Genomic DNA, 14,674 nt, shown 5'->3' on the forward strand with positions numbered 1-14,674 from the left:
TTATTGGGACTAGCAATAAAACTTTATCCCATTACAGTCCAGATTGGTTTGTTCCACATAGGTGCACGAAGCTTGTGGGGTCAGCCCTGGGCCTCCATTAAGTACATGGCAAGTGACTTTAGAGTGGTATTAACTTCTTCATGCTTAAGCCTTTTTCTGACACTTGTTGCTTACGAGTTAAAATCAGTATTTCTTTATCGTACATCATGGGACACAGAGCCTTAAGTAATTACTTAATGAGTTATAGGCCACCTTCAGGTGTTGACACTGGTAAACCCAATCAAAGGAAGTTTACTCCTTTTATATAACCCCTCCTCCTTCCTGGAGCACATCAGGTTTTTTTGCCAGTGTCTAAGGTGTTGGTCACGAGTGAAGAAGTGATCTGAGGAGCTCCAGGAGGGATTCACGCTGGATTGAAATTCCTCCATAAAAAGAACCCAGATCCATTCAGAAGTGCCTAAGATGGATGGTACCTGGGACCTTGTATCTGAAGCACAAGGTTTTGCCTGTAATGCCTCTTTGTGGGGCTGGACCCCAGGAACCCAGGGCTTAGGTCTTCTTACATTACCTCAAGCTTCCTGACTGGGTGCTTGTACTTGGCCCAAGGCAGTTGGACCCCCGTTTTTGTGGACCCAGTCCTTGAAGGTTTGCTAAACGTTGCCCGCCGTGATGGGTGAAAGTTGGATTTTCTGTTAATTCAGCAAAATCCTGCGGCCAGGACAAGGTAAGGGAAGAAAACTTGGATATTAAAAACATCTTTGCATTTTCTTTCATTTAAGGAAAAAATGTTGTCGTGCCTTAAAATCTCCACTAGATGGAGTCTATGCACATACCTTACTCTATTGTCTCACTGTTTGCTCAGTTCCGTGTCTGGCTGCACAGCATGTGGAAGGAGATTTTGCAAGGTAAAAACAAATCTGCAAAAAATGTCTTTTTACTTCCCCTGATGGGACCAGAGGGTTAGGGGGACAGCAGTGCTGTACCCCCTTACATTGCCCAGAACCCCCGTGGGGGATGCGGTAGGTCCCGCTATTTTAGCGCTATAGTTTGTTACTGTAGGCTGTATATTTACAAAGGTCTGTGCCTCACTGCAGGAGGCTCTGCCGCCCGTCCAGCCTCCCACCCCCCACCCTTCTTGTTGGGTCTGGAACCCGAAAAACGCCGCGCTCAGGCGCGGGAAACATTTTAAATAAAAAAGGGGGTGAAATTTTTTCGGAGGGGGCGGGGCCTAATGCAGGTGCCATGAAACGTCCACGAGGACGTACGGCAGGCTAATAACAGATAAATACAGCTGTGTCAGTCTCTCCTCTGCTGATGAGGAAGAAACAAGCTGCCTGGACACACGAGCTGTGGAACACGTATGGGTTGCAAAACTGGCATTCCTGATACAGGAAGGACACTCTTTTCCAGCACTAGGCTGAACTTTATAGCAGCTTTTAAAAGTCATGACTATTTTCAGGCGATTTAGTGCAATGTGTATAGCGCCTCTGTTTTTTGTACTTAGGACTATGCCTGCCAAAAAAGACACCACAAAAGCCAAAAGAGTAAAGGTTTTACCCCCAGGCATTGGAATTTCTAGCTGTATTTCCATGCTGTCGTCCTCTCCTGAATTACCAATTATGGCAACTCAGGGTGAGCCATTGGAGCAAATTGATGGTACTAGGTCCCCCTCCCCCGCTTCAGCTTTGCAGGGGGGACAGTGGGCACATGATGGGGTTTTACCCTAAATTGATCAGGAAGAGAAACAAACAGATGGCTCTTCTGCAGAGGAAACAGCGGTAGATGAACCTTTTTCAGCTTCTCTATCTGAAAAATTACTGATACAATCTCCTTACAGAAATGGTTCGTTCCACTTCATGTTGCCTCTAACAGTCTCATAAAAACTTGGCTTCTTCCTTTTAGGTTCTTTAAAACCTTCCCATCCATGCTTTTCCTGCACATGCATAACTTGAACAGCTCATTTTTTGGAATGGGATAAACCGGATACACACTTTCTCCCTCCTAAGAAGAGGTTTTTAATTCTCTATCCTCTGGAGGAAAAATTCTCCAAAAGAGGGAAAGCACCAGCGATTGACGCTGCGATTTCCAATGTGAATAATAACTGAACTTGTCCTGTAGACAATGCACAGATGCTTAACCACTTCAGCACTGGGCCATAGACATGGGATCTCCCATCCTGGGTGGACGTCATATGACGACCTGGGATTCCCGGCCGTCTAGGGGGCGCGCGCCCGCCGCGTTGCTCGGGACCCGGTGCGTGTGCCCGGCGACTGCCCGTTAACCGGGCCGGACCGTGGATCTGTGTGTGTAAACACACAGATCCACGTCCTGTCAGTTGTGAGGAGAGCGATCTGTGTTCCCAGTACAGCGGAACACTGATCGGTCTCCTCCCCTTGTACGTCCCCGCCCCCTACAGTTAGAATCATTCCCTAGGAAACATACTTAACCCCTTGTGTCCCCCTAGTGGTTAACCCCTTCACTGCCTGTCACATTTACACAGTAATCAATGCAATTTTATAGCATTGATCGCTGTATAAATGTGAATGGTCCCAAAAATGTGTCAAAAGTGTCCGATGTGTCCGCCATAATGTCGCAGTCACGAAGAAAAAATTGCGATCGATGCTATTACTAGTAAAAAAAAAAAAAAAAAAAATAATAATTTTTTTTTAAAAAATGCCATAAATCTATCCCGTATTTTTGTAGACGCTATAACTTTTGCGCAAACCAATCAATATACGCTTATTGCGATATTTTTGGGGGAAAAAAAATGTAGAAGAATACGTATCGGCCGAAACTGAGGAAAAATTTTTTTTTTTTTTAAATTGGGATATTTATTATAGCAAAAAGTAAAAAATATTGTGTTTTGTTTTTTTTTTTCAAAATTGTCGCTCTTCTTTTGTTTATAGTGCAAAAAATAAAAACCGCAGAGGTGATCAAATAGCACCAAAAGAAAGCTCTATTTGTGGGGAAAAAAGGACGTCAATTTTTTTTTTTTTTGGGGGTACAACATCGCACAACTGCGCAATTGTCGTTTAAAGTGCGACAACGCTGAAAACTAAAAATTGGCCTGGGAAGGAAGGGGGTGAAAATGCCCTGTATTGAACCGGTTAAAGATCAAACAGATAAGCAGTTGGAATCCCTGCTAAAATCTGCTTTTTCCATAGCAGGTGCTGTCACTCAGCCCGCAGTCGCCGCGATAGGCGCCTGCCAATCCCTAAAGGACCAATTTAAACAGGCCCTTAGAGCGCTTCCTGCACAACAAGCTCGGGATTTTGCTGAACTGCCTAAGGCATTATGTTTTTCCATAGATGCCATTAAAGACTCCTATTCACCAGGAATCCCGCCTTACGCTTATGCTTGTACATATGCGCAGAATCCTGTGAAAAATTGAAAAATTGGTCAGCTGAAACACCATGTAAAAACCTCCTAACTGGGTTCCCCTTTCATAGGGAGCGACTGTTTGGAGAAGACTTGGATAATTATATCAAGACAATTTCTGCTGGGAAAAGTACTTTTTTTTTTTTTTTTTTTTTTTTTTTTTTTAACCAGTCAAAAGAAAATGTAAATGCCCTTTATTTAAACGGGCTCTTTCCCCTGCACCAGGGGCTTCCGCCTCTAGGCAGTGGTGACGGCCTCCACCGTCGGACTCTAGAGGAAAACCTCAGGGTCAGACCCAGGCTCAAATGAAGCCCTGGGGTAGGAAATCTGCAAAACAGAATCCTAAAGCCTCATCATGAAGAGTCAACCCCCCCTCACCTAGGTGGAGGGAAGACTTCTGCAATTTTCTGAAGTCTGGAAAAAGGAAATTCAGGGCAGATGGGTCATCTCCATGGTAACGCTGGGGTACAAGCTGGAATTTCGGGACTTTCCACCATCTCGTTTACTGAGATCAAGTGTTCCCAAAGATCCAGAGAAAAAACAATCTCTGTTTCAGGCACTAGACCGATAAATATCTCAAGGGGTGATGCAGATACCCACAAAAGAGCAAGGTCTGGGGTTTTATTCAAATCTTTTCATGGTACCGAAACCAAATGGAGACGTCAGACCCATTCTAGATCTAAGAAAGCTAAATCAATTCCTGAAGATCCACTCCTTTTCGCATGGAGACAATCGGGTCAATAGTTTCTAGCCTTCTAGGAAGAGAACTTCTGGTGTCAATCAACATCAGGGATGCATATCTGCATGTCCCTATATTTCCTGCTCATCAAAAGTTTCTGCGGTTCGAGTTAGAACAGCAGCATTTCCAATTTGTACCCCTGCCCTTCGGGCTAGCCACAGCACCTCGGTTGTTCAGCAAAGTACTGGCCCCACCTCTAGCCAGGTAAAGGGCACAGGGCATAACAGTCGTAGCGTACCTAGACAATCTATTACTTATAGATCAATCGGTGACTCGTTTTGGAGCAAAGCGTACGCACTACAACCAACTATCTGAAAAGTTTGGATTGGATTCTCAACCTAGAAAAATCTTTCTTAATACCGCTAAAAAGGCTGGAGTACTTGGGTCTGATCATAGACACAGCCCAGGAAAGGGTGTTCTTGCCTCAGGCAAAAGGATATAGGATTGTTTGGGACTTTGAGTGAGGCGCATGGGAAATGCGCCTCCATCCCTAGTTCAGAAAAAAGAAAGGGGATTTGGGACTTTAAATGAGGCCCACGGACATCAGGAGGTAAATAATAATTGTTGTTTATTGATCCTGAACCTGTATCAAGCCATATCACAAATATAGACCACATGTAAAAGAAGAACATTGTAGTGAATGTCATTCAATATACCTACACCCATAAGTGGGGCGCATGCAAAAAAGCATCAAGAATACATCAATATGTCAAACTAGAGGTCACATAATGGGCACAAGTGATCAATGGATACATACAATGGTAAATAGATATATATACACACAATAAAAAGCAGCATATGACAAAAATCGTAAAATTGTGTAAACCCATAATTGATTGAAGAAGGTGTTCTGAGTTGATAGTGAAGTGTGAGCATCTATCAGCGTAACAGAATGCCCGACGCGTTTCGTGTAAACCACTCATCAGGGGCACAGTGCTCAAACAAATCTATAGAATGTAATAAGGTAGGCAATTAGTATATATGTAGCTGATAGTAGCTAGGGGAGGCAAATTGCGACCCCTGAGTACTTACATAAAGTCATTGCAGAGGAGGTGTAATGGTGATATACCCAAGGCCATATTGATAGTCCGCACCGGGAGCTGAGGTGACCGAAACATGCACAGGCGGGGCGTATGCACACAACCCCCCACACAAGCACAGAGCCCGGAACACTGGATCTAAGGATGAAACAGTAATCTGCTAGTAATGACTACCAAGCAGGGTCTGCAACCAAAAGAAAATTTCATATTCAGTATCCCATATTGTATTAATGGAGTAATACAGGAGTAAAAATATATGTCTATATGAGCATAAGATGCATAGGAACTGAAATTGGAAAAGTCAAAGCAACAAAAAAAAAAAAAAAAAGACCCTGCTGGGGATGAAAGAAAAAGTGAAAATATATAAATATTGAAAATGTTGAAGGAATGACGGTTGAAGAGTAAAAAACGAAAAAATCAATAAGGAAAATAGATAGGTAATAAAATGAAAGTAAGTAAAATAAAATAAAAAAGGGGATCATGTCCAATCCCCCTATAATGTGATATAAATGAAAAGAGTAACAAAACATAAACCTAGTAGACGAATAAGATCAAAAAAAAAAAAAAAAAAAAAAAAAACAGAGAGGGGGGAAAGGAATGGAAAGATAGTGCCTAGTATGGATGATATATGAATGGGGTAGCTGAGTAGAAGCTTACATGTTTCCCAGAAGAGTATGCGCACACGCCAGGGTGAGGTATGTCATCATTTGGTTTGTGGCGCCCAGACTGTGCCGGGAGGGGCCATATAAGTACACCCGCCCCGACCACGTGCACGCTCGCGAACACCAGCGTCACGCAGGCACGGCGTATGCAGGGAGGGGCTCCAATGTGGGCGAAGGGTACCGCCCACACCGGATGCCCGCATGACCCCGCTAACCGGCCGGGATGGAAAACCCAAAGCCTGCACGCCGCGACGTCAAGGTTGACGTCCCCCGTGCGGCAGGATGCGTGGCGCCGATGCGCTGTGGGCGCCCGCCCGCCCCCCGCATACATTCACTCCCCCCGGTCCTGATAGGACCGGAGGGGGCGAGAGGGGAGGGGGGACACACAGAGCGCATCGCAGCTCCCGGATAGCGGACAACAAAGCAGCCCTGGTAATTAAAAGGACACACATCATATCCCACACAGGGAAAGTGTGTGTAACGGCCTGTGCTGCCTGATCTCATGGGCACACATGGTGGTGTCCATTGAGAGTGTGTATGAGCCCGGATAAGGTAACAACCCTCCAGGACTAGAAAAAACCTAGCCTGTGAGTAGCAGGGGGACATTGCTAACTCTGTCCGTGGACCTCCATCCCTAAATTGCGAAAGGATATAGGATTGTTTGGGACTTTGAGTGAGGCGCATGGGAAATGCGCCTCAGGCAAAAATCAATTCCATAAGAGAGCTGGTGCTGAGGGTCAGGTCAAATGGCAATCCCTCCATTTGCCTCTGCATGAGGTTGCTAGGAACCATGGTAGCTTCATTCGAAGCAGTTCCCTATACCCAGTTCCATTCAAGACTGTTGCAAAACAGTATCCTGTCTGCTTGGAACAAAACAATTCAAGCTTTAGACTTGCCAATGCGGCTGTCCCCAAGAGTGGCCCAAAGCCTTATTTGGTGGTCATTAACTCAGAATCTGCTGAAAGGAAAATCCTGCAGACCAGTCATCTGGAAAGTGGTGACGGATGCCAGCCTTTCAGGCTGGGGAGCAGTACTAGAAAAGACAACTGTCCAAGGACAGTGGTCAAGAACCGAAAGAATCTTGCCCATCAATATCCTAGCAATTCGGGCAGTAAGTCTGGCTCCAAAGGCCTGGACTTTCAGGTTACGGGATTGTCCTGTCAGGATTCAATCCGACAATGCCACAACTGTGGCCTATATCAATCACCAAGGGGGCACCAAAAGTCTCTCAGCGCAGAGAGAGGTGAACCATATTCTAACTTGGGCAGAAAGGAATGTTCCATGCCTTTCTGCAATCTTCATTCCGGGGGTAGAGAATTGGCAGGCGGACTACTTAAGTCGCCAGCAGTTATTCCCAGGGGAATGGTCTCTGCACCCCGACATATTTTGGGCTGTTTGTCAAAGATGGGGGACTCCGGACGTGGATCTTCTAGCATCCAGGTTCAACACGAAGTTGGTCAACTTTGTGGCCAAAACAAGGGATCCATGCAGAACAGATGCGTTAGTGACCCCATGGGATCAGTTCTCGCTGAACTATGCATCCCTATTCAGTTGCTGCCTCGACTTCTTTGCAGGATCAAGCTGGAAAGAAAGCTGATTAATTCTGGTGGCACCAGCATGGCCCAGAAGGTCATGGTATGCAGAAATCGTAAAGATGGCTTTGGAGGGCCCGTGGTCCCTCCCACTACGACCAGATCTGCTCTCTCAGGGACCAAAATTCTAAAGAAACGTGGGCTTTCCGGGTCAGTTATTTCTACCCTGAATAATGCTAGGAAGCCAGCTTCCAGAACTATATATTAGAGGTCAACTGATATATCGGCCGATATTTGGGGTTTTTTACTTAATCGGCATCGGACGATTGTGCTGATAAAAAAAAGGCCGATATTAAGGTTGCTTTCACACTGGAGCGGGCATGCGTTGACGGTAAAACGCTGCTAGTTTTAGCGGCACTTTACCGTCATTTTAGCGGCGCTATTCAGCTGCTAGCGGGGCGCTAACCCAGCTTGCAGCCGAGGAAGGGGTTAAATGCACCCCTGAAGCACCACTGCCGAAACGCTTTGCAGGTGCTTCGGCAGCGGTGCGCATTCATTTCAATGGGCAGGAGTGGTGGTATACACCGCTCCAAAGATGCTGCTTGCAGGACTTTTTTTTTTTTTTTTTTTAACATTCTGCCAGCGCATCGCCTCAGTGTGAAAGCACTCGGGCTTTCACACTGAGACTGCAGGGGAGCCGTTTTACAGGCACTTTACAGGCGCTATTTTTAGCCCAAAAGCGCCTGAAAAACGCCCCAGTGTAAAAGGGGTCTAACTGTTAGATTTTATGAGGAAAAAAAAAATCGGCCTAATATATCGGCCCAAAAAAATCAGCATCACATATCGGCATCTGTCAGAGAAAAACCCATATCGGTCAACCTATACTATATATTCTAGAGTCTGAAAGGCTTATGTTTCCTGGTGTGAATCCAAGGGTTGGCACCCTCGGAGATGTATCATAGGCAGAATTCTTGCCTTTCTACAATTAGGGGTAGAAATGAAATTGGCCTTAAAGCGGAGTTCCACAAAAAAATGGAACTTCCGCTTTTCGGAACCCTCCGCCCCCCTCCGGTGTCACATTTGGCACCTTTCAGGGGGGAGGGGGGTGCAGATACCTGTCTAAGACAGGTATTTGCACCCACTTCCGGCATAGACTCCCACGGGAGTCTATGCCTCTTCCTGTCCCTCCGCGCTGTCTCCTGGGAAACACACAGGTCCCAGGAGATGGCGGGGACCAGTTACGACGCGCAGCCCGACTCGCGCATGCGCAGTAAGGAACCGGGAAGTGAAGCCGCAACGCTTCACTTCCTGATTCCCTCACCTAGGATGGCGGCGGCCGCTGCCGAGAGTCGAGCGAGTGATCGGCGTCGGCTGCCGACATCGCTGGACCCTGGGACAGGTAAGTGGCCATTTATTAAAAGTCAGCAGCTGCAGTATTTGTAGCTGCTGGCTTTTAATATTATATATTTTTTTTTTTTTTTTTTTTTTTGGTGGACTCCCTCTTTAAGTACTCCTTAAAGGCCAAGTCTCAGCTTTATCGGTCTTATTTCAAAAACCACTTGCTACTCATTCTTTAGTCCGGGGCTTTATACAAGGGGTGACGCGGCTTAATCCGCCAGTCAAACCTCCCTTGAACCCTTGGGACTTAAACTTAGTTTTTCTGTGTTACAAAAAGCCATTTGAACCAATACAACAGATTCTCCTAGTCCTTCTGATGAGAAAGTTATTATTTTTGTTTGCTATATCCTCAGCAAGGAGGGTTTCAGAATTGGCTACTCTTTCCTGTAAAGAGCCATATTTGATTTTTCACGAGGACAGAGTGGTGTTACGCCCTCGTCCAGGTTTTTTTGCCAAAAGTAATTTTCAGGTTTTCACTGCTCAGATTCGTAAGACTGATGTCTTATTTATTCTGCCGGAGGGTCCTAAGAAGGGACAGGCAGCGTTGAAATCCGCTGTCACTAAGTGGATTCGGCAAGTGATGATTCAAACTTATGATTTAAGGGGTAAGATTCCCCCGTTTCAAATTAAGGCGCAATCTACCAGGTCAGTTAGTGCTTTTTGGGCAATGCGCCATCAGGCCTCCATGACTCAGATCTGTAAGGCCGCAACTTGGTCTTCAGTGCATACATTCACAAAATGTTATCAGGTGGATGTAAGGAGGTATGAGGATATCGCCTTCAGGCGCAGTGTGCTGCAAGCAGCAGTATAGATCCTCAAGTCTGGGTGTACCCTGCGGGTTGTTTTCTCCCACCCCTCATGTGGCATTGATATGGGACATCCCATTAAGTAATTACTTAAGGCTCTGTGTCCCATGATGTATGATAAAGAAAATAGGATTTTTTATTACAGCTTACCTGTAAATTCCTTTTCTTGGAGTACATCATGGGACACAGAGGTCCCTCCCCTCTTTTTTGGGATACAAGTATATTGTTTTGCTCCAAAAACTGATGTGCTCCAGGAAGGAGGAGGGGTTGTATAAGGAGTAAACTTCCTTTGATTGGGTTTACCAGTGTCAACACCTGATGGTGGCCTAGAACCCCCAAAATACATACATACAACGCTTTAAAATTTAACGGTTACCAGTTTGGAGTTACAGAGGTCTAGTGCTAGAATTTTTGCTCTCGCTCTAACTATCGCAGCAATACTTCACGTGTGGTTTGAACACGGTTTACATTTGTGGGCGCAACTTATGTATGCATTCGCTTCTGCGCGCGAGCACAGAGGGATGGGGCGCTTTTAAGGTGTGTGTGTGTGTGTGTGTGGTGTGTGTTTTTTTTTTTTTTTTTTTTTTATATCACTTTTATTGCTTTCACAAGGAATGTAAACCTCCCTTGTGACAGTAATGGGCAGTGACAGGTATTCTTTATGGACCCCATATAGAAGACCCCAAATCCCTCCTTTGCACTTAAAAGCATTAAAAACGCCAAGTTTGGCTGTTGTGAATACTGTGTTTTGTTCTTGTTTTTTTAAGTCTGGTGCCTTTTAAGGCTTCAGTAAACCGGAAGTGATGTCATGACATCGCTTTCGGTTACTAGATCTGAGACCCGTTCAAAGCTGATTGCGGCATGGTTTGGGTCTCCGGCCAGCCGGCGGACTTGCCAGCTAGTCGCTCAGGCCTCCTGGTGGGATGAGCTGCGGGGGGGGAGAAACGTCCCCTCCCGCTACTTGTGATGAAGATTGAGCGGCTGCTTGGCTGCATCAATGCGTATCATAAGTAAGCCAACCGTCGGCTCTAAAAAAAAAAAAAAAAAAAAAAAAACTGACCCCCCCCCCCCCCCCAAACCATTCAACCTCTGCAGCAATGCTGGCAGCACTCATACGTTGATTGCCCAAAGCCAACCTCTGGATATGACGCTGAGCACGTGCACTCAACTTCTTTGATCGACCATGGCAAGGCCTGTTCTGAGTGGAACCTGTCCTGTTAAACCGCTGTATGGTCTTGGCCACCGTGCTGCAGCTCAGTTTCAGGGTCTTGGCAATCTTCTTATAGCCCCAGATCCTCAGAGTTCTTTGTCATGAGATGCCATGTTGAAGTTAGTGACCAGTATGAAAGAGGAAGAGCGACAACACCAAGTTTAACACACCTGTTCCCCATTCACACCTGAGACCTTGTAACACTAACGAGTCACATCAAACCGGGGAGGGAAAATGGCTAATTGGGCCGAATTTGGACATTTTCACTTGGGGGTGTACTTACTTTTTTGCCAGCAGTTTAGACATTAATTGCTGTGTGTTGAGTTATTTTGAAGGGACAGCAAATTTACACTGTTATACAAGCTGTACACTCACTACTTTACATTGTAGTCATTTCTTCAGTGTTGTCACATAAAAAGATAATAAAATATTTACAAAATTATAAAGGGTGTACTCACTTTTGCGAGATACTGTATGTATATTATTTTGACATTCTGCACTTCTCCTTTTAATGTGGTGGCTGCATTTAGTTTACTTTTTTTCCCAACACGCTTCCTGTATTGGTGTACCTATACTCTGGATGAAGTAGACCCCTTTAAGACAGCAACACTGGCAGTCATGTGAGAGGGTAGTGTTAGATGCACTAGAAGATTTAAATACATTAACAAATTGAAGCCAAACGCCAGCTAACATTTTTACAGCAGTTTTTTCCTTTTAGGATAAACTTTTTCCGTAAATGCTGATCATCATAAGCACCCCTGTCCATGGTAAAAGGTTTGTCTCATCCCTCTAAATGCTACATCTGCAGGGGCTCTGTGTTCGGATCTGTGCTCCTGCTCAAACTTTGACATGAAATTGTGTCCACACAGCCTGTGCATGCCCACCAACATCTATGGGTTGCTTGCATGCAGCTCCATGATGGATGTATACACATCTGCCAGCTGTTCTGCACAAAGGACAGGCTTAATCGTCCATCTGAATAAGCCCTAATGCAAAACTAAAGCTGCCATCTTAGCTTCTGTTTGATTTGGTGCTGCAAATGTGGTTTAGTTATGACTCCAGACATTTAAAGGAATGACAGTTCGATTACAACTGTGACAATTCTCAATCATGGCATGCCTTGAATATAACTGTGCTAGGAAACCATAAAATCAATGTGTTTAGTTCTACTTTATGATGGCTAAATTAAGGAGTAGTATTGCAGTTACATTTGTATAGTTTTACATACGGCTGTTTTCTAATACTTTCCCTTTCTGTTGCTCCAATATTAGACTGCTCTGCTATGCATACTTCTTAAAAGTGTATCCGAGAAAAAATGAGGGATATTGGTACTGTAGGACAGATGTTTGCAAAACGTTTTTAGTTAGATGTCTCTACAGACACGGGGCATAAACGCACACAAAGCCATGTTGGATTCTACAAATGAGGGGCAGCTGGATTTCTTAGCCCATGAATTCTATGCTGCTCAGTTATTTCCTTGCACCCCCCAACAATCCTGCCCTTTGATGCAGTTTTTTTGATTATATTCACATACATATTTTTTTTTTTTTTTTATCATATTATTTTCCTGCACTGTAAAGATTTGTTTAATTCCTCCCCCACTCCAAAGACATGATGGTAGGTTAATTGGCTCTGTCTAAATTGGCTCTACTATGTGTATGAATGTGAGGTAGGGAACTTGGATTGTAAGCTCCTTGAGGGCAGGGAGCAAAGTAAATGTACACTATATTACCAAAAGTATTGGGATGTCTGCTTTTACAAACGCGTAAACTTTAATGGCATCCTAGCCTTAGTCCGTAGGGTTCAATATGGACCACCCTTTGCAGCTATAACAGCTTCAACTCTTCTGGGAAGGCTGTCCACAAGGTTTAGGAGTGTGTCTATGGGAATGTTTGACCATTCTTCCAGAAGCGTATTTATGATGTCAGGCACTGATGTTGGACGAGAAGGCCTGGCTCACAGTCCCCGCTGTAATTCATCCCAAAGGTGTTCTATGGGGTTGCGGTCAGGACACCCCAAACTCGCTCATCCATGTCTTTTATGAACCTTGCTTTGTGCACTGGTGCGCAGTCATGTTGGAACATAAGAGGGCCATCCCCAAACTATTCCCACATAGTTGGGAACATGAAATTGTCCAAAATGTCTTGGTATGCTGACACCTTAAAAGTTCCCTTCACTGGAAATAAGGGGCCAAGTCCAACATTTGAAAAACAACCCCACACCATAATCCCCCTCCACCATGTGATTTGGACCAGTGCACAAAGCAGGTCCGTAAAGACATGGATGAGCGAGTCTAAGGTTGAGGAACTTGCCTGGCCTGACCTCAACCCGATAGAACGGGTTTTGGATGAATTAGAGCGGAGACTGCGAGCCAGGCCTTCTCGTCCAACATCAGTGCCTGACCTCACAAATGCGTTTCTGGAAGATTGGTCCAACGTTCCCATAGACACACTCCTAAACCTTGTGGACATCCTTCCCAGAAGAGAGAAGCTCGCTGTACTAACTATCCAATGTTAGTACTGCCATCTCCCCGCTGAGCTGTTGTGTTCTGACAGGGGGAATGCCCCCTCCCCCACCAGAACACACCTAGCAGCGATTTGGCTGCCAGCGCTGATTGGATGCCAATTAGATGCTGTTTTTTCCAGCACGCCCGTTCGGCAGAGGTCAGCCTCTTTCAGACAGGCTGGTGCACACAGGCCGAATGTCAGGCAATTTTCTGTTGAACTGGCTGATATTCGGGCAGTGTGTACGGAGCTTAAGCTCTGCGTAAATTGATAGCGCTGCATAAGTATCTGTAACAAATAAAATTGAAAAATATATTCTTTGATCAGCATAAGGAGTGAGGTTTCCTAAACTTATAAGCTTGCGTAAGGTATGTATCACACACACCCCAAGTGCAGTCCTGTGGTTTTGGTGCAGTTTCAGAAAGTGCACCAAAGATGCAGCATGTAAGAGTTTTGGTGTGCTCGAAAACCACAGGTTAGTGGCACTTCAGTGAAGCCGCAGAAACTGTTGAGAACATTTATCAGTTCTGCTGCACAAGGCATTAAAAAAAAAAAAAAAAAAGAGCAATAATCCTTAAAATGTATCTAAATGCAACAAATTGACTTGTTGCAGGCTTTCCAATCCTTGGCTAGGTTCACATTAGAACGTGGTGTGGGAAACCTGCGATCCTTGTGCATTTCCTGTACTACCCTCAAAACTGCAGTTGCAGTCTGCAAAGGGTGTCTATGTTCAGTTAATGGCAACCCAAACGCACTGCGCTTGCGTGCACCTGAACGCGTAGTACTTTTGTACCATCCAGTGCAGTGCGTTTTCAAAAGTAGTGCACTACTTTTGGTGCGATGCAGCGCAATTTGAGCCCATTCCAAATTAATGGGCTCAAATCGCACTAAACTGAATCCCATTTGAATCAAACAGGAATGTGGGGTGCATGGTTATTTTGTTTTGTTTTTTTGTGAAATTCATAATGTTAACCAGGGCTGAAGTGGCTGTATTTCCTTTTTTGCCTGTGATCCTGCCGATGGCTCGCTTTCTGTGTAGGGGTGACAGCGCTTACTCACTGTAATGTATATGTAGAGGACAAGTGTTCTTAGCCTATAACAGGCTACTCTGAGTGATGAAGTGGTGTTCACAATGAATTGCAGTAACCTATATTAAACTGCACTTTTTTAATGCTCATTACTGTATTGCAGTAGTATGAATGGATCCTGACAGTTGACTTTTTTATGATTGTTGATACACAGATCCCAAACGCACAGAATTTTTAGCAATCCTTTAAATATTGTGACAGCCTGATTTAAAGAAATGTTTTTTTAAGCCTATCTGTTACCAGCTAGATAAGGCTGCAGTCACACCTAAGCATATTGAGAATGCATGCAAAATCGTAGTAGTAGCTTGCTCATGTAG

General features: G+C 44.9%; 1 protein-coding gene across 7 annotated transcripts in view; it reads left to right on the forward strand.

Moving 5' to 3' along the window:
• Positions 1-14,674, forward strand: part of LOC141127797 (serine/threonine-protein phosphatase 2A regulatory subunit B'' subunit beta-like) — a 117,200-nt gene that overhangs the window by 20,762 nt on the left and 81,764 nt on the right. The window contains exon 1 of one of the 7 annotated variants that reach the window (XM_073614582.1): positions 756-905. The exons of the other annotated variants lie outside the window; for them this stretch is intronic. Coding sequence (XP_073470683.1) covers positions 786-905 — 120 coding nt within the window. The 5' untranslated portion in view covers positions 756-785. Of the gene's footprint in view, positions 1-755; positions 906-14,674 lie in introns of those variants that run through there. 7 annotated transcript variants of the gene reach the window in all.

Source organism: Aquarana catesbeiana, linkage group LG02 (assembly GCF_042186555.1).
Source record: "Aquarana catesbeiana isolate 2022-GZ linkage group LG02, ASM4218655v1, whole genome shotgun sequence".
Taxonomy (NCBI): domain Eukaryota; kingdom Metazoa; phylum Chordata; class Amphibia; order Anura; family Ranidae; genus Aquarana; species Aquarana catesbeiana.